We start from the raw sequence: 19984 nt of genomic DNA, 5'->3' as shown, positions 1-19984 counted from the left end.
ATGCCATCATTAAAGATTGGGAGATATTAACTTTTGTTTGGGGTGAGAGAATGCAGCGGTTGATGTTTCTTGGCCCTTCTCTCCCTACAGAGTTTGTTGGAGCCATTTTCAAAACTGCTCAGCTTCGTAATCCAGAATGCTGTCTTCACGTTGGCCTACCTGGTGGAGCTGTGTGGCTTGTGCTACCGAGCCTTCACTAAGGTACGTTCCCATGTGTGTTCTGAAACCGAGAACTAGCAGAAATCATAGCCTTTCCAATCAGTGCCAAGTCCCTATCGGGTTAGTTAATATAGTTTTACAATGAGCAGCTCTGGGGTTTAGTGAATACAATTGGGAGAAAACGCTTTACACGTCCGTGCATGAACTGCCAAAAATACACAGATGTGGGGAGTTGAGGGTCATGTGGTTTAGAAGAGGAAAGGTCATTTGAATGAAATGTTTGTGGTCTGAATGACCTCTGAGGCTCCTTCTCAAAGTCCGCACCCATTATTCACAGGCAAGTCATCACTCCACATCATTTTCTATCCGAAGTAGAGGACTCTGGGCTTGACATTTCCAAAAGCCCGTGGGGAGCTCCTTAATTCTCATCATCCGTCTGTCTCCCCATTTCTGGGTTCCTGGCCTCTGAAGTTATCATCTTATCTTTTGCCATCTTGCCTTAATAATGGTTTCTCTATTGCATTATCTCCAGCACCCCCTTCCCCACGACTGAGAAAATGGAAAAGTACTGCTTGCCTAATGGCTGCAGCAGCCTGTGTGGAGCTGATGGGCAGGGAGAGGGCAGGCAAACTACGTTTCTGTCTTAAGAACAGTTATGCAAATGTCACCCTTCCAAACGCCCAATCTTCCTGTTTCCAGTAGGATCTGTGTCTCACTTGAACATGCAGAAAGCGCTTTTACTCATGTTGTGCACTTCCAGGAGCCCTTTGTTTTTCTCATAATAAACCCGATGTTAGACTAAGGTTTTCATTCTGCTAAAGACACTCTCATCTCCTTTCTTGCCAGCTTGTGTCTGTTCTGCCATGGTAAATGCTATGCCTGATCTCATTTTTTGGTCTTTCTGATGATAAAGTATGTAATAGTGTATCTGTAGCATTGGTTTCCTAACGTCATGATAATCTTCAGTTTTGACTGTTAAAATTCTTCTTGAAAAGTAACTTCTCCATACCTACACCTTTTTCTTAATTAAAAAGAGAAAGATGTAATAACACCAAATACAATATGTTTATTTTTGGAGAAAGAAACCCAATGAATTGTATTTTGCATGTTGTACAATGTAGGGATCGATTATAGGGGGTCTTCTAACATTCTGAATTCAAGATATTCATTATAAAACACATCCTGCCATTAGCCTATCTTCACATTAATATCCTCTTACTTTCCATTGTCATCTGCCTTCCCTCATTTTTTTTTCCAACACAAGATGTTAGAAAGACTCCATCCACGATGGTCCCATCTTCTTCATAATTGATGAGAAACCATAAGAAATAGTTTTAGAGTATTGGTATCTAATTGAGCCTTCTCCCAGATATAATCCAAAGACTCGGGGTGGTAAGAGCTTGGGTGCCTTCCCTTCACGCAGTGTGACGGTGAAGGTGATCTGAAATGTATCCCATTTAAAGGTGCTAGATAAAATAGAGCAGGCATGATTTTACACATGTGCACCTAATTTTGTAAGAATGAATGGAGGTGAAGATGAAGAGGGAATTGCATAAGTGTTTCTTGTCTTGGAAACTTAGTGGCTTGAGATTTTAAGCCCCCACACAAGGAAAATAGATCAATTTTGGAACTCTTCCAGGGTGGGAGTGGAAGCTGAGTCATCCCCCGCAGAAATTCAGAGCCCTCAAAAGGGCACTTGGTAAAAAAGATGCTTTGGAAAGAACAGATTCTTTTATGAAAGTGACAAGGAGTGGTATCTATCTCACTCTGCAACCTAGAAGAGAGATTTGTAATCTCTCGTTAATTAGCAGACGTGGGTTTATCTTTTAATAGGTTTAGAGTTTGAATTTAAAATACCACCAGCATGTTCTGGAAGGCACCAAGCTGAAAAGCCAAGTACTACCAAGACTAGGCACGTGTTAGTCCTGCGACATCTGGCAAAAGCGATCTCAAACTCCTTCCTTAGATAGCGCTGAGGGGTAATCCTGCAGCCCAGGTCCACCAGGATTCCTGTGGCCGGGATCCTACTGAACAGGAGCTCACCATGGAAAATGACAGAAGTGGAAAACTAAGCCCCATGACCCTTGTCTGAGCATCTGCAGTCAGCAGACAAGATTCTAAAATTGTGTGATACTCCAAAGACAAGCTTCAGATGATAGACACCTGAGGAACAGTTAAGAGAAAACACAGGATATCCAATTATTTTCTAAAAAGAGCCAGATTTGAACAAAGCAGAGATTCTAGAAATGAAAACTAGTGACTGGCATGAAAAAAAAGTGAAACAGCAAGTTATATGCAACCAAAGAGAGTTGCTGAAACGGAAAAACTTGAAGAAAACATCTGAATACAGTAAAGGGAAAGAAAGAGAAAACGTAAAGATCATGCATCTAATAAGAAGTAAATATGAGAAATGCAAGAGACTTTGTGTCTATTCTGTACTTGATGAAAACAGTTAATTATCTAAGCGAGCATAAGGATTCCTAAAGCTATTACAAACTAACTAATGTTTTACCTGCTCATCACATGGCCTGCAAGAATAGTCTGCAACAGTTTGGCAGAACAGCTGAGACAATGTTTTAGGAGGAACCTACAGTCAAATTCCTCTAAAGAGAGATTGACAACAAACTTCTTTTTTTTTGAAAAGATTTATTCATTTTATTACAGCCAGATATACACAGAGGAGGAGAGACAGAGAGGAAGATCTTCTGTCCGATGATTCACTCCCCAAGTGAGCCGCAACGGGCCGATGCGCGCCGATCCAAAGCCGGGAACCAGGAACCCCCTCTTCCGGGTCTCCCACACGGGTGCAGTGTCCCAATGCATTGGGCCGTCCTCGACTGCTTTCCCAGGCCACAAGCAGGGAGCTGGATGGGAAGTGGAGCTGCCGGGATTAGAACCGGCGCCCATATGGGATCCTGGGGCTTTCAGGGTGAGGACTTTAGCCGCTAGGCCACGCCGCCGGGCCCGACAACAAACTTCTTAACCAGATACTGCAATTGTGAAAATCATGCAAAAAAATGTCTTCAAATGATAAAATAAGTAGCTTTCTGAAATTCTCTGTCAGTTAAGCTATCCCTTAAGAGTGAAGGCTAAATAAATACACTATCAGAAAATAAGAGATTTTCTAATAAATTCTTCCTGAAAAAAATTGCTAAAAGATTCAGTAAGGAGAAAATTGAATCAAGAAGAGTGGAGTGAAATGTACAGAGAAATACTCAAGGAAATGGATAAAATATGAAAATCTCAGTGGTCAAAAATAGCAATGTTAGCAAAATCAGACGAAAATTCTAGATAACAGTACTCTGATTTATGAGTGTGTGTGTGTGTGTGCATATGTTGGGGTGGGAATTAGAGTTAAAGCATTCTATATATTGTTCACAGGAAGGACAGAAGTATAGTCTTAAGAATTTTCTATATATTTTGAGTGTGAAATCCAAAAGCCAGAAATGCAAATTCTAAACAAATAGAGTAAAATGGGAATAGAAATTCAACAGACAAGAAGGGAATCACAGAACAGACTACCATAGGCGTAAGCGGGTAGAAAACAAACTGCAGCTGTCCTCACGGTGCGCAGCAGCTGATGGGACTCGCTAGGACTGTCAGACTGCACTGTGAAATTCAAACCACGTATTATTTGTAACAGATGCATCTCAGTATGTCTCAAGACACTGGGAAAGCTTGAAAGAAAATGAGTGAAAAAGAAGTCTCAGGCAAATATTAAATCAAATCTGAAGTCAACAAACTGACTTTAAGCAGAAAGGCATTATTATAAAGAAAGGCATGGCATATTTTTGTTGATAAAATGAACAGTCCACCAGGAAAAAGGTGACAATTCTAAAGCTTCATGGAACCTAATACATAACCTCCAGATAGGCTGGGAGCTGGCATTGTGGCATGCAGGCCCAGCAAGACGCCAACATCCCATTTGCAGTCTGGTTCAAGTCCAGGCTGCTCCACTTCCAATCTAGATCCCTGCTAAAGTGTATGGGGAAACAGGTGCGGGGGTTGCAGCCATCTGGGAAGTGAACCAATGGATGAGAGATTCTCCATTTCTCCTCCTCCCTCTGTAACTCTGCCTTTCAAATAATAAATAAGAAATAAAGCTTAAAAAATAGAATAGGAAATTAACAGTCAAGGTGGGAGATTTTAATAGAGCCCTTCAAGTATTTGATAAATGAAGCAGATAAAAAGTGATGAAAGCTACAGTAAATTTTATCAACACATTAATTGGACTCAATGGACATATGAAAAAATCTTGACTCCACAGAGATCAAGTGCTTTCATCACAGTGTAAGTATTGTAAATCCATTTACAATCCACCACTTTTGTAAATGTTCCAGGGTGGGCTGAGGAAGGGCTCTTCCTTTAGGGGGCATCATTCGCTTCCCAGACGTACACATTTTATTGAATCTATGGAGGCAAGCATAGAGATTCATGTCATCCTTGTTAAATTCTAGAGCAGCCCAAAGAGGCTTCCCCTCAACCTGTCCCCACCCCTCCACCCCCGACACAAAGGTGAAACCACATCAGTTCACAGGGCCTTGCGAACTCAGGAGAAGAACCAGCAGGCAACATCCCTGGGGACACTCAGTCTGTATGGCCATGCCCACCGCAACTGTACCCCAGGAACGGTGGCAGGGCTACTCTTGACTGCCCTCTATTCTCAGGTAGCCAAACCCTCTCTCCCCACTCGATTTTGATCCAGTCTCTACCTGCAGGATGTAATGTGTGTGGAGTGTGTTGATGGTGTATGTGGGAAAAGTGCATGTGCACACATGGAGTGGGCCCCTGAAAACTCCTAGAGTTGTTCAGGTTTGACGATCACACATTCACCTGTGTGAGCGTGTGTGCACGTGTGCACATTCTGTTTTTCAGTCAGAGGTGCTGTACAAGCTAATGGTGTCTGAGGCTGTGCTGGGAATTTCAAAATGTACTTTTAAGTGATTCATAGATCAAAGGAAATATTGTGAAAATTTAGAAAAGTATTTAAATCTAAGCTGTTCATGAAAATACCTGCTAAAGTATGGAACTGCAGTCATAGATATTTAGAAGAAAATTTATTGCCTTAAATACTTTCTTGAAAAGACAAAACTAAAGGAGCTAAGCAATCAGCTTATTAGAACAGCAGGATAATCACAAGGAAATGTACAGGAATAAAATAATAAAGACAAGAGTAGAAACCAGCGAAGAAGGAAACATATACAGTAGAGATTCAATGCAACCCAAAGGCGGCTCTTTGATTAGTCACATAGAGAGACCTTTGGAAAGACTGATCAAGACGAGAAGATAGGTTTGGGCATTTGCCCCAGTGATTAAGACATCGCTTGGCGACACCTGCCTCTCATCTCAGAGTTCTACGGTTCGAGTCCCTGCCCCTCTTCCATTCCCAATTTCCCACAATGCACATCTGCAAGGCAGCAGGTGGTGGTACAAATTCTTGAATCCTTGCCATTCGTGTTAGGGACCCAGCCTGAGTCTGGGCTCTTCACTTGGGCCTATCCAGCCCTGACTATCGCCGGCTTTTGACTATGTTTGAAAGATTTCTCCCTGTCTGTTTCAGTGTTTGCCTCAATGCCTTGCAAATAAAATGAAAATAAATTTTAAAATTTCAAGAGAGAAAAAAAAGACAAAAGGCACTGATAAGAATATTAGCACTGAGAGGGAATGTAACTGCAGGCATACTGGAGCGTGGAAGTGAGCAGGCAGAAAGCTTGCCACAGAAGAGGCCGGCATCCCGTGTCAGAGTGCCTGAGTTTAACCTCAAGATATGGCTCCTGGTGCCAGCTTCCTGCTAATGAAGACCCTTGGGAGGGAAAAGTGATTGCCCAACTAGGCGGATTCGTGCCACTCATGTGAGAGTTGAGTTCCTGGCCCCTGCGGTTGGCCAGGCCCAGTTACGACTGTTTCAGGCATCTGGGGAGTAGGTAAGCGGATAGAGGCGCTCTCTGTGTCTCTCAAATAAATACATACAAATTGAAAATCTAAACGTGAAAGCTTTATGCCAGTATATTTGAACTCTGAGGATAATCACGTATGTGTCAGAAGAAAGAAAAAGCTGACTGGACTTAAATGATTTAAAATGGAATGAGTGGTTATAAACCAACGCTTAAACACTGTACCAGCAGTAGAGACAGCTTCTACAAAGCATTTGGGGAAAGATTGATCTTGACTTTATACAAGCTGACGAAAACGAATGAGGGAAGCTCTTCCTAAACTTTTCCTTTTATAAGACCAGTAGAGCTTGATGCCACCCAGACCGGAGCAGCAAGGGAAAAGAAAATTATAGGCTGATATCTTTCATAGAAGCAGAAGTCCTGAATGAATAATAGCAAATCAATGCATTAAAAATAGAACCTCATGAGCTAGTTGGGATTTTCTTGAAATATGAAAATGGTTTCCATGCTAGAACATCTATTAAAGTCACCATCTTACTAGATTAAAGGGGAAAAGCTTTTATCCTTATTTTGGCTGATGCAAGAAAAAAGTTATTTATAATAACCCATTTGTCATATACTCTTACCAAGCTGGGCACTGAAGGGAACTTCCTAACTTGTTAAGCGGGGTCTACTGGAAGCCTCTCGCAAGCATCCTGTTTGATGGTGAAATGTCCAAAGTAGTTCTGCTAAGATCGTAAAACGGACACAGATGCCCATTGCTGCTACTTCTGGTCCTCACGGTGCTGGAGATGTTACTTAGGTGAGCAAGACAGGGAGAGGAAACCAAAGGTACCAGGCCTGGAACCGTGAAAGTCATAGGGCAACTCTCATGTGTCACACCTGATCTGATTACAAATGAGCCAGAATCGATGTCGAACACGTTTCTAGAACTTACAAAAGAGTTTTCCAGCAAGGATGCTGCACACAAATGAATAGTACTCAGCCACAAATGATTATCAGATGTACTTTAAAATGTCATTTATGAAGCTGACAAGAAGTGAGGCAAGAATGTGCATGGATACTATGGCAATAATCACAAAATCTTGCTGGAAAGTGGTAAGGAGTACTCAATAAATAGGGAAAGATCTCATTTTCATGGCTGATAAAAACCACAACTCTTCACAGAGTAACCTGCAGTACTGACATCCCCAAAGAGTACCAGTTCTGTTCCTGGATGTACCATTTCCATCCAGCTCCCTGCTTAGGATCTGGAAAAGCAGCAGAGCATGACCCAATTGCTTGGGTCCCTGTACCCTCGCGGAGACCCGGAAGAAGCTCCTGGCTTCAATTTCAGCTCAGCTTTGGCCATTGTGGTCGTTTGTGGAGTGACCCAGCAGAGGCACGATTTCTTCCTCTCTCTCTCTCTCTCTCTCTCTCTCTCTCTCTCTCTCTCTCAATCTGCCTTTCATATAAAAATAAGCAAATCTTAAAGAAAGTGTAGCAGACAGAATTGCAACTAGCAGTCACAAGGAATACCTGTGTTGCAGTCTTTGGTTTAACTTGCTATGCCACAACACTGTCCACAGTGCATAGTTTTTTCCATAATATGCATTTCCCAGGAACTGTTTAAAACCCCTGTGTTCACGGGTTTCAATTTTTTTGCACCAAAATAAACCTGTCATTTAATTTCATTTTTTCCACAAACTTTCTGAAGTATCCTCGCAGTCTTATAAAGGTAACACTGGTCTTTTATCACCTCCGTGACACCTGACATAGCTGACAAAAAATGAGCCAGAAATTCTGTGAAGGAAGTTAACATTTCAGGCTTCAAATTATTTCCGAAAAAAAAGTCTTTAAAGATTCATTTATTTCTCTTAAAGGCAGAATTACAGAGAGAAAGGGACAGACTTAGAGAAAGATCTTGCATCCACTGGCTCGCTGTTCAAATGGCCACAATGGCAAGGGCTGGATCGGAAGGAGCCAGGAGCTTCCTCAAGGTTTCCCACAATCCAGGGGCTGCAGTACTTGAGCCATCTTCTGCTGCTTTTCTGGGTGTGTTAGAAGGGAGCTGGAGGGGAAATGGGGGCGATTGGCCCTAAAGTGACATTGCTGTGGGGTGCTGGCATTGCAAACAGCAGCTTAATCTGTCATGTCACAATGCCAGCTCCTGCCAGCAGTTTTTAAGAAAGAATTCACGACATAATCAAATATAGCCAGAAGTACAGGAGGCAAGACATAATGAATGAAAATCAGCAGTGGATGCAGAGCCACGGAGATCGGGTTTCCCAGTTTGAAAAGATCAAGAAAGAACCCAGAGGACTTGCCTCTAGGGCCCTTCTGTGCCTCTGCCTGCCCGTGCAGTAACTGCACGAGTGTTCAGTCTGTCTCAGTCCTTTGGACTTATATTTTCTGTACTGTCCTGTGTGCATGTTATATTTGACAATACAAGTAAAAAGACTTACAAAATTAAACCTAATCCAATGGTCCCCCACCAAGAGGCCTGATGAATGAATTCTGATAATTTCATACAAGAATTCATCTAAGCTGTTAAGCTGAAAGAACAAGAGCTATGTGTGTCAGTGATTTCAGAAATAGCATGTGGCAAATAATTCTGTTTTACAGTGATATGCTTAGTAGGCTGCCATTATAGAACATTTAAAACTGCAAAATAATAATATGTTACAATAGAGGCAGACACTTGTAGGCAAAATGTGACAGCATACATGAAATAATGAGCACCACTCATGATAGTGACTAAGGAAGGAGCCTCTTGGGGTGCTCCAGCTGCTGCTGGCATGTTTTATTTGTATTTAGAAAAGGGTGGGTCACGTGGATCAAACCAACAGCGTGGACAAATCCTCTTCATCCTGAAGAGGATGAGTGATGGGTGCCTGGGATGATCCCTTCTCTCCATTTGGTTGTGCTCCGGAAATGTCCTGTTTAAAAAAATACTTTCCCCTTTAGATTTGTTTGACTGATACGATTCTGGAACCTCTCTGTCTCGCTGTGATTGAGATCAAACCCTGCGGGTTCAGTACTGAAGAGATCACGTAGCTTTTCCTTTCCTGTTACATCATGTGTTCTCAATGCTTCAGGAAGCTCATTACACATACACAAAGTGCCTTTCATCTTTCTAGCCTTCGTTTTTCACTTCTTCAGCACAATCCGTTCTGCATTTTTAAAAAAGTTTTCATGTCTGAGCTGTGGATTTTTTGGAAGGCCTTTTGACAGATCTACTCTAATTGAATGTTTTAAAGATTTATTTGTGTGTTTGAAGGGTCGAGTTATGGAGACAGAAGGAGAAGAGGAGAGAAGGGCAGGGAGAGATCTTCCATTTCATGGATTCACTCCCCAAATGGCTGGGATGGCTGTGGCTGGGCCAGGCCACCATCTGCGTTTCCTGCTTGGGTAGTAGAGAAGTAGTTGAGTCATCTTCTGGTACTTTCCCAGGCACATTAGCAAGGATCTAGATTGGCTGTGGGACAGCTGAGACCCCAGCTGGCCCTCATACGGGATGTCAGTGTCACAGGCAGTGGCTTAGCAGGTTGCACTGCTCCTCTCGTTGACTTTCAAAATTAGTTACCTTCCTGTGTCTTCTTTCATTTAGGAACGCGATAAATTCTACCTGTCTCGTAGCGTCGTTCTAGAACTTCTACAGGCCCTAAAGCTCAAATCTCCTTTACCAGACACAAACCTCCTTCTGCTTGTCCAGGTAAGCATATGCCTTCTCTGTATAGTTTTTCATGAGACCTGTTATATCTGGGAAAATTAAGGGAAGTGCGTGCGAGGTATGTGTGTAAAACCAAATGTCTTTACTCGGAGATGAGAAATAATGTATCATACAAGCCAAGATCTTAGGCTGTGTGCATGGCACGTCCACTAGCTTAAAAAAGAAGTAGAGAGTGTGTTTATTTTGTTCCTGTGGTGGAATTAATTCTATGTGAGACATGAGGAATGAAGCAGTGCCTTCTGTCCGTAGGAAGTTTGCAGTCCAGATGGTCAGAGGGACAGCTCGCTCAGCACAGCTGAGACACACCTCACAAGTCAAGAGCAGAGTGTAGGCTGAGGGATGGTAGCAGAACCAGGAGGGTTCTGGGGCTTGTGACTCTTGTGTGTGGCCACAGCAAAGGGGAGGGGAGGCCAGGCCAGGTCCTGTGGAATGGCAGCTAGTGCTGAAAGCAGCCAGTGACCACTGGGCACACCCCAGGCAGGCTCTGAAGAACTGGCAACGGCTGTGCTGTTCTGGTAGGGCTTCTTCCGAGGGGCCAAAGCCCACCACTCCGCCCCGAGTCCCCCGTCAGTCCCCCAGGCAAGCATATGCAGGTTGTGATCACTCAAGTCTGGCTGGGACTGATGGTGCGAGAGGTAACCAAAGCTCCAGGAAGCAGATGTGAGCAGGTGGCATCCCACCCGTCATGGTGTAAAGTCAGGAAGACCTCATGAAGGAAATGACATCTGAGTACAGGCAAACGTCTTTGTCTGGAGTTGGGGTTCAGTGGTGAGGTTGACTGGCTTTGAGTGGTAGGGGAGGCTTAGGCAGGAAGGTGGTGTAGATGACAAGATGTGAAGGCAAGGTTGAGAAAAAGCCAAGTGGCAGAGCAGGAGCAGTGAGCAGGAATCAGGGAGCCTGGGTCCTTGTCTCCCACCCATTCAAAGAGCTGGCTGTGAGTTACAGCTGGCACCAGGGCAGCATTCAAATGACCTTTGTGCAAAGTGCCCAGTAACTGACTTACAGCTGTTTAGATTGTCTCTGATGAGCAATAAGATACATCTCAGAGTGTGGACTCTGAGGTTAAACGATTGGGGGGAAATGGGAGCCTGAGACTAAGGAACAGGAGAGGTTTCCCTGCATCATAGATTCCCTGGGTACCCTCTGGAGAGAGGCAGAGGGGGTATTAATTACCTGCTTTGTGCTCTACAATTTAAATTTACTCCTGCTTAAAGTGGGGTGGGGGAAATGCTGGTTGTGTTTCAGGGGGGCTCCGTGATGTTCCTGAGATCCCACAGCTGGCCTCAGTAGTAGCTTCAGCATATGACGCAGGGTGTCAGATCCTTGTTGGGGTCTCACACCTGGTGCTGTAACTTCTGGGCCCTGGTTTTCTATGAAGCTCGTTTACTCCACCATAATCAGCACTTGTCAGAAGACAGGAAAAGAGCCCTGACAGTTGGAATTAGCCTGTGCCTGGGGAAGCCATGAAAACAGTGATTATTTCATCATAGTTAGGTGCATAAATAATAAAAACGAATTAGCTTTAGGAAGAAAGAAGGCAAAAGCTAGGTTCTTCTAAGTGTGTTGTATGGACTTCCATCTGTTGTTTCAAATGCATAACATTTTCATTTTTGAAAAAATACATATTTGTCACTGACTCACTAAGCAAAAAAGGTAAAGTTATAGAATTAACACAAATTAAAGAGTGTTTTGGCGACACTGGTGATCATGCTGGTGTTGGCCAACCTTATGAATAACCTTTCAATCTTCCCCAGCCTAAGGCATCCTTCTGTTTTCAAGTAATGTGTCTTTGTTCTGTAAATTCTCAGCCCCTTCCGTTGTCAGTGAGAGAGATGAAACAGAATGCCCTCCTGCTCTGTGTCCTGCCCAGCATGGAGAAGAGTCGTTATGGGCTGTTCAGGAGCTGGAGAGCATGGTGATTTCCCTTTGTGCATAGTGCATCTTCCCCATGGTTTCTCACTTTACTGCCTGGAGGACAGCGGAGGTGATGGGTTGCTCTCTGGCAGCTTCTTTTAGGCCAGAGGCTCTCACTGGAGTCAGAGGAAGGCGTTCACTTTCCTAGGGCCAGTTGGCCAGCCAGGCTAGCAGTGTGGGCAGAAGGTGGCTCTCCTCATGGATACCAGTGGCTGGCATCCCAGGGTAGTGGCAATGGATCTGCTTAACTGGGGATGCAACTTGGAAACAGGAAAGAAAGCCAACAGTGGGAGGGAAAAGCAGATGACACTGGCCACTGCAGTGAGATGAAGGTTGGGTGTTCCAAAGCCGGGCTTGCCTTCCATTCTCCTATGCCATGTGGAAACACCAGGGTCTCTGGGTTTACTGCTGCTCTGGTCTGTAACACCAGACAGATGAGTTTGCTGAAGTCTAATCGTCCATGTTCTTCTCACTGATATGAGTGCCTGTTTTATCTAAAATACTCTGGCAGGAAGAGAGACTCTTTATGGGACAAGGAAACATTTGGTCCAGGGGTTGTAGGGTCATCCAAGTTCTGTTCATGTCAGGGCTGTGATTGGTACCAATCTGGTTTGGAATTCCTGAGAATTCTTCCCAGAGGCCTGCTACCTGGCGGATTTCTTGGTCTGCTGCGTTATGGTTTTCTACCCATGACAGCTGGTGTTTATTTATTTACTTTTTACAGAAAAAGGAAGTCAAATGACATTAGAGGCTGAAGTAAATTGCTTTCCCCCAAAGAGCATAGAAACACAAAAGTATTTTCCAAATAGCAAAGAAAAAAATCACATAGTTAAGAATTTGGGTTGTTTACTGTTAGGGCATAGCTCTTCCTCTGGGCTGTGGACTGTCTTGTGGTTTTAATTGGGGACAAGTGACATTTTTGCTTCTGTTCACAGTTTTTTCTTTATTGCTGGTTTGCTGTAGGCTTTTTAGGGGGTGGGAGGCAATTTATTTATTTGAAAGGCTGAGTGACAGAAACTCCTTCCATCCACTGGGCTAGGTCAAAGCCAGGAACCAGGAATTCCATCGTCTATATGCTGCCTTGCCAAGTGCTTTAACAGAAAGCCAGATCGGAAGTGGAGCAGCTAGGATTTGAACCAGCACTCTGATGTGTAATTCAGGTGTCCCAAGTGGCAGCTTAACCCATCTTGCTGCAACACCTGCCCTTGCTGTAGACATTTTGTGTGTGACAGGTTATTTTAGTTGTAGAGATGGGAAGGTATCACTGTAGAGAAATGGCTTGTTAAAAGCGGCAGAAGGCTGAGTTCAAATCAAGATGAATTTCTTTGGCTCCTATTATGTGTGAAAGGTAGTTATTCTTCTCATTTGTATGTATCACTCCCACTCTGTGGGGTATATCTGCAAACTCAACTTCTGAGAAATCATGTCAGTGAAAGGTGTTTTTTAAAAGATAGGTGGGTTGTGTGCTGGAGGACAAAGAAGTGGCAGCTGAACAGCTATTGTTTTTAATTCAAGGGGTTTCTGTTGAGTGGGGTGATTGATATTAGTTAAGTTAGTAATAACCTGATCACTATAGGATGGGGGGTGGAGATACTATTTTGGGGGTCTTTTTGATAATGGACCTAGTAATAACACATAATGGGTTTCTTTTCTTTCATACTCATGGATATATCAGTGACACATTTCTCTCTAAAAGTATAGGATTCTTCATTCCACAGTAATTAGCTTTCTCCCCTCTGATTTTAATTGTATCATTATACTTTGAACAGTTCTATAAGATTGTAAGAGGTTCTCTTCAGCCCATAGTTGGTTGCTATATAAACTAAAGACAAAAATATTTGTTAAAGCTTTCATTTGGATTAAATGCATTGATTAAAATGCATTGATGAAAAAACAAATAGTCAATGACTTCAGAAACACAAGCACTTCTAGTCTTTTTCCTGTATCAGGTTCTCTCTGACTTTGAGGGTGGTTTTTCTTTCTTTCTTTTCTTTTAAAGATTTATTTTTATTTTTACTGGAAAGTCAGATATACAGAGAGGAGGAGATATAGAGAGAAAAATCTTCTGTCCGTGGGTTCACTCCCTAAGTAGCTGCAATGGCTAGAGCTGAGCACGCAGCAGGGGCGAAGCAGACCCATAGGTGACTGCAGTCTAACATGATGACTGGCACAGTGCAGGTGTGTGAAGTGCCCTACGTGTGTGAGGGGTCATTACCAGCGTGGAGGACAGGAGTGGCTGCACTGGACAGAGGAAGACAAGACACCAAGGGTTCCTGAAGAGGAAGAAACTGGGAGAATATTCTCAGAGGTTGATTGTTTTTCTGTTTTTGTTCCACAAGTTAAAAGTTGTGAAAGAAATGTACAAATACAAGCTTGTAGTAACTGTGAGGAGGTGCCGAAGAGTTAAGTGGGATGACTTTGGGATCCTTGCCGGCATTTTTAACCTCTTCCTGGACTCAAGACACCCTTTCAGTGCCACTGGGTTCTCTGGGCAAAGTCAGAATGTCTGTGTTGACGTCAGCCTGATGTTTCTGAGCTCCCAGTACAAATGGACAGTCATGATTGGCGAGTTCAAGATGGCAAGGGCAGATTGTCACGCAAGAAAACACTAATGGATTTAAGCCAAGCTAATAAGATTATTAATTACTTGTTACGTCCACGTACTCTCAAAAGTAATTATTCTTTCAATGTTTTATTAGTTTATCTGTGCAGATGCTGGAACCAAACTAGCTGAGTCGACAATCCTGAGCAAGCAAATGATCGCTTCTCTTCCTGGAGTAAGTCCTGACTTCTACACTAGCCATCTGAAGTTTTATATTGTTGCTTGACATGCTTAAGAGTGTAGGCTGCTGATGCCTGTCCAGGAGTGAGGCCTCCTGCCATTGACGAGTTGTGTAATTTTCACAGTTTTTTTTCTAATCTCTGATGCTTTGATGTGTATCATCAGTACAGTCAGATGGGACAGGACCTAATGTATAGGTCAAGACTGCACAAGGCAGCGTCTATAGAGCATATTAATGCAATGCCAGTCATGCAGCAAGTACATATTACTTGCTAAATATATTCTTTTTTTTTTTTAAAGATTTATTCATTTTATTACAAAGTCAGATATACAGAGAGGAGAGACAGAGAGGAAAATCTTCCGTCCGATGATTCACTCCCCAAGTGAGCCGCAACGGGCCGGTGCGCGCCGATCCGAAGCCGGGAACCTGGAACCTCTTCCGGGTCTCCCACGCGGGTGCAGTGTCCCAAAGCTTTGGGCTGTCCTCAACTGCTTCCCCAGGCCACAAGCAGGGAGCTGGATGGGAAGTGGAGCTGCCGGGATTAGAACCGGCGCCCATATGGGATCCTGGGGCTTTCAGGGTGAGGACTTTAGCCGCTAGGCCATGCCGCCGGGCCCAGCTAAATATATTCTTAACAAACATTAATTTACTCTCAACAGACATGACCTTGAATATTTTAGTTATTTTCAATGTTCCACAAGGAATATCTTTGTGGTTAAATCTTTATCCACATTTTACATTGTTTTGATCATAGATTTCTGGGAATAAAATCACTACATTGTATTTTTTAGAGGATGCCTTAATATATTCATTTATTTGTTTTTATTTGAAAGGCTGCAAGATAGAGACAGAGATTTCCCACCCGTTGGTTCACTCCTTAAACGCCTGCAACAATCAGGCCTGGGCAGGGCTAAAACCAGGAGCCCAAAACTCAGTCTGGGTCTTCCGCATGGGTATCTGGGAGCAAGTGCGGGACTCACCTCTGCTTCCTGAACTGCTTTAGTAGGCAGCTATAGTTAGAGGTGGAGCCTGGCCTCAGACATGGGGTGCAGGGCCCCCCAGTGACAACTGCTGTACCAGATGCCCTCCCTTTAGATTGTTTGTGATAACACTTTGGTTATGCAAGCTACTATGAGATAAAATTCCAGTATCAGTGACTTAACACAGAAAGAGGTCAATTGTTTGCTCATATTAAGTTTAAATTGGTATCCTGATTAATAGAGGAAGGAGCTTCCCCTGCAATCTGCTGGTGGCTGAGGAAAGAGGAGAAAATCCGGGCTATGGAAAGTATTCCTGCGCCAGGTCTAGAAGAGCATATTTCTTCTAGAATGTAACCCATGCCATTGGTTAGAACTCAGTTGCATGGTCACACCTAACAAAGGAAGGTGGGGAATGTGGCACAGCTGTGTGCCAGGGAAGAAAAGAAGTGGCCCTGCGGGGTGGCTGACCCTCTGCTGCACACTCATTGTCTCTTTAGAACTCAACACTTGCCCTCTAGGTGGTAACTGCAAAGCAACATCCCTACCATGTAAGAGGTTTATTGAAATCAGTGAGTGAAGGACAACTATTCCAACAGTGCAAAAAAATCAGCAGTCATGGGACTGACATGTAGATTTAGAGCATTGAGGACTGAGCACACAGCAGTGAGGCATTCCAAACGGACCTTTCCTCCCCAGTCACAACCGATATAAAAATTGAAATGGGGTAGCAAACCAGTAGATTCATGTATCACTTTGTGAAAATGTGGCCTTATGGAAGGCTTAACATCTTAGTAAGGTTGTGGATGTGTGTGCACCTGGGACACCGCCACCACAAGCCGTGCCATAAATACATCCACCATTGCCAACACTTCCTCTGCGCTGTTTAGTTACTCTAAGAATACTTTACATAGCATCTACGCTCTTAGCACATCTTAAGTACATAATACCGTATTGCTAACCAGAGGTTAACTAGCTCTCCGGGACCTATCATCTTGCATAACTGAAACTTTGTGCCATTGGTACATTGGTATTCCCTCCCTTTGTTATCCCGCCCCCCCAGCAGATTTTGCTTGAGGAAGTTTGACAGTCTGTTTTGAGAAGTACATTCAAGAAAAGACGTGTGTGCATAAATATTTACACACAAGATACTCATTAAGGCATTGTTTAAAATAGCAAAATTATATTGGAAGCAGACTAAATATCCAAGACCAGATGTTGTTTAAGTGAAATAATGTGCATCCTCGGATAGGCTCTTATGTGGCTTTCAAGTAAGTTTCAAAGAACATTTAAGTCATTGGAAATGCCTATTGAAGGGCTTAATTTTAAAGCATGTTAAAGAAAGCTTATCACAATCTTACATAAAAGAGTTGTATTTGTATATGTTGTGTGCATAAAAAAATAGAAAGCATTTTCTTAGAAATGAAAAACATGAAGTAGGACTATAGTAACTTCAATTTTTTTAAGAATTCTTATTTTCCAACTTTTCTACATGGAATGTGTGTATTTTTATGAGAGTACTTCACAACCTTTGTGGAAAAATGGACCTATATGATAAATGTATCTTGGTATAAAAATGTTCATATCCATATGTACCTTTTTTATAATATGCATTTTTCATAAACTTTTGGAAGAACCCTCATATAATCTGAGAAATGTTAACTTTAGAGAAGTTTTCACTTTGAGGAAGAATTGGACACAACTTGCTTCAACTCCTGTGTTTGATGTCAGAACGTATTTTCAAGTTCCTTGATGCAAAGGCTTCTCATTGTGGTAATTGCAGACTCCCTAATACAGAAGGAGCTTGTTACCTTTGACTGTGTTTTGTGCATTGCACACTGTGGCTGGCTCCTTGGGAATCTCCTGACTGTGAAATGGACTTTAAGGCCTTTACCCAATGTAGTGGCTGTCATAGAACAGAGTAAGGCTAATAGTCAATTCCTCACTCTCTTGAGATTTAAACGTAACATGCACACATTGAATAATGCACCCAGTAGTCATCTCCCGTGACACCTTCCTCCCAGAGACAGTATAAAATATTACCCACTGAAGAAACAAATGCCATTCAAGAAACTTGAGAACAGAGGCTATACTCCAATTTGCATGGCATGTTAATGGTCAGAGAAAATGGAACAAATCAGAGGGGGAATTCTTTCTGGCCCCTCAAGGATTCATATTGCAAAAGCAGGCACACAATAACCTTTTACAATTTCTTCACTTGATTTCAATTAAAAGAAGAAAACCTTAGAACGGATGAAATGCTGGGAAACACTCTGCCAGACAGCCAATGGCCTCATTCTGTTTGTGATCCTGTTAGAGGGACTGACAGGCGGAACATTCTAGAAGAGCGAGGAGGTGATGTAGTTCAGTGCTGTGCAGATTTCCATGAGCATGGGAAAATGAGACCCACTGGGTGAGCTGGTTAAGTATATCATGTTCCAGGTTTTTCGTATTCACGTGGCTTCAAAGATGGCCCTCTTTTGATCCACTGTATCCCCAGCCTGATGTGGGGTTCTCTCACACAGCTCTGATGTAGCAGCTTGTCCCTGCATTTGGCTTTACCTCTTTTTTTTTTTTTTTAATAATCCTAAATTTGCTGCATTACCCTGAGGGAGCAGGTTGGTGCCGTTTAATAACCTAAAAGACAAGAATGCTTTTCTTTTCCTTTAATATTCCCAAAACACGTCAAGTGTATGGGGGAGGTGAACATTTTGTCTCTTTTCTTGATCCCTGGCAGGGACTAGACAAGAGCCCATCTCCTTATTAGCACACCTGCTATGCCTAAGAGGTTGTAAGTCACTTCAGCATGACGCTACTTAACTCTTCCAGCATCCATGATGTTGCTTAAGCTCCTTTTGAAAATAGATTCAAGATTGTGGCAATCAAATTTGGCAGCACATGATTTTATGTGCTTCTGAGATGTCCCAGGAGTAATAAAATATTACCATGGTTTGGGGAGGATTCTAAGGACTCCAGGGCTAATGGAATTGAATGGGCTGAATGTTTTTATACCAACCAGGGTAAAAATAAATAAAAATCAGCTCAATTCCCCAGAGGAAAAGAATTGAATCTTATTTCCCATAAGCCTCCACCATTTCCTTTGCTCTCTATCACGAATCTTTTACATCAGTTTTGTCCAAATTCTGAACAGACAATCACAGGCTGTGCGGACAAGAGAGGAAGCCAGGAAACAAAACACTCTTGAGTAAACATCATGAAACTGGAAGGTGACAGTCGTTGCTACCAGGGCAAAAACGAACTTGTGACCAGCTGTGTCCTTGTGTTGCAGTGTGGGACGGCGGCGATGGAGTGCGTGCGGCAGTACATCACCGAAGTGCTGGATTTCACGGCAGACATGCATACGCTGACCAAACTGAAGGTGAGGCAGCATGCGTCTGCTCACTGCTTCCCTTCACAGATCACAGGGACACTTAGAGGCCACCCTGGGGAGGCAGCAGTAGCCCTTTGGAATTGAAACCCTGTCTTGGAGTGTGAAAGACTCAGGTCCTGTCCCGCAGAGACAGGGAGAAGTAAGGCAAGGCACGCGAGTGGCATCAGCTGTGAACATGGCTTTACTTTGGCCGTTAGTGACAGCGCCCTTATGAAGATATTATCCTTGTTTTGCTAATGTGGAAACTGAGGCTTCGGAGGAGAGAGGGATTTGCTCAAAGTCACCTAGCAGGGAGTGCCAGGGTCAAGGTGGGAGCTGAGATCATTCTGGTTCTCTAGCTACTCTCCTCACTCCACCACCTGGTGTCATTCAGCTACTTGGTCCTCTGTGTTCTCATTGGTCCAACAAACGTTGCCTGCCATTAATAGGATTGATGTATGTGGGGAACCTCCCATAAATTTTAACACACTGTACAAATGTAAGCCATTTAATACTTTTATCTGCAAGCAGACTATCTTCTTCAAGAAAGTTATCAAAGGGGAGGTCAGAACTTAACTTTTGTATGGACAAAGTCTCGGGGAAGTTGATGAGTTTATGGAGGGCTTGGCGGACTCTCAACCCTGTCCCCCGCTGTGAGTCCCCCCGGGGAGCTTTAAGACTAAGAGTAGGAGGGGTTGGAGAAAGACCCTGAACGTAGGCCCAAAAAGCAGCCAGATAGAACCTGGCATTAATGATGCCTTTTTCAAATATTAATTATTTTCTTGTATGAAAGGTGGAGTGACAAAGAAAGGTAGAGAAACAGAGTGAAAGAGAGAGAGAGAGAACACCTTCCTTGCAGCAGTCCACTCCATGGCCACAACAGCCAAGGCTGGTGTCGCAGTAGATCACTCACTGTGCCATAACTCTGGCCCTGGACTTATCTCTTAGCCCATTTTTCTGTAAATGTTTTGAATCACCTTCATAAATGCAAGGATAGAAGTGAAAATGCCATTTAGACAGATGGCATCCCATGATCTGTCAGCACAGTAGTCCCTAAACCCCCTTGTCAGCCAGTCGGATGCTGGTTACTGTTGCTGCGTCTGTTTACCACGCTTAAGTACACAGAGAAACACTCTGAGCTTGCTTGGCAAACACTTTTGAAAATATTAAGAAGG

General features: G+C 43.2%; 1 protein-coding gene across 10 annotated transcripts in view; it reads left to right on the top strand.

Annotated features, from left to right (window-relative positions):
- Window positions 1-19984, top strand: part of UNC79 (unc-79 homolog, NALCN channel complex subunit) — a 261393-nt gene that overhangs the window by 220529 nt on the left and 20880 nt on the right. For all 10 annotated transcript variants that reach the window (XM_058655399.1, XM_058655396.1, XM_058655404.1 and 7 more), the window contains 4 exons: window positions 91-201; window positions 9643-9747; window positions 14379-14456; window positions 18729-18818. In XM_058655399.1, the coding sequence (XP_058511382.1) occupies window positions 91-201; window positions 9643-9747; window positions 14379-14456; window positions 18729-18818 (384 nt within the window). The remainder of the gene's footprint in view (window positions 1-90; window positions 202-9642; window positions 9748-14378; window positions 14457-18728; window positions 18819-19984) is intronic.

Source organism: Ochotona princeps, chromosome 26 (genome assembly GCF_030435755.1).
Source record: "Ochotona princeps isolate mOchPri1 chromosome 26, mOchPri1.hap1, whole genome shotgun sequence".
Classification (NCBI taxonomy): Eukaryota; Metazoa; Chordata; class Mammalia; order Lagomorpha; family Ochotonidae; genus Ochotona; species Ochotona princeps.
This window is presented reverse-complemented; position numbering and strand designations above follow the sequence as displayed.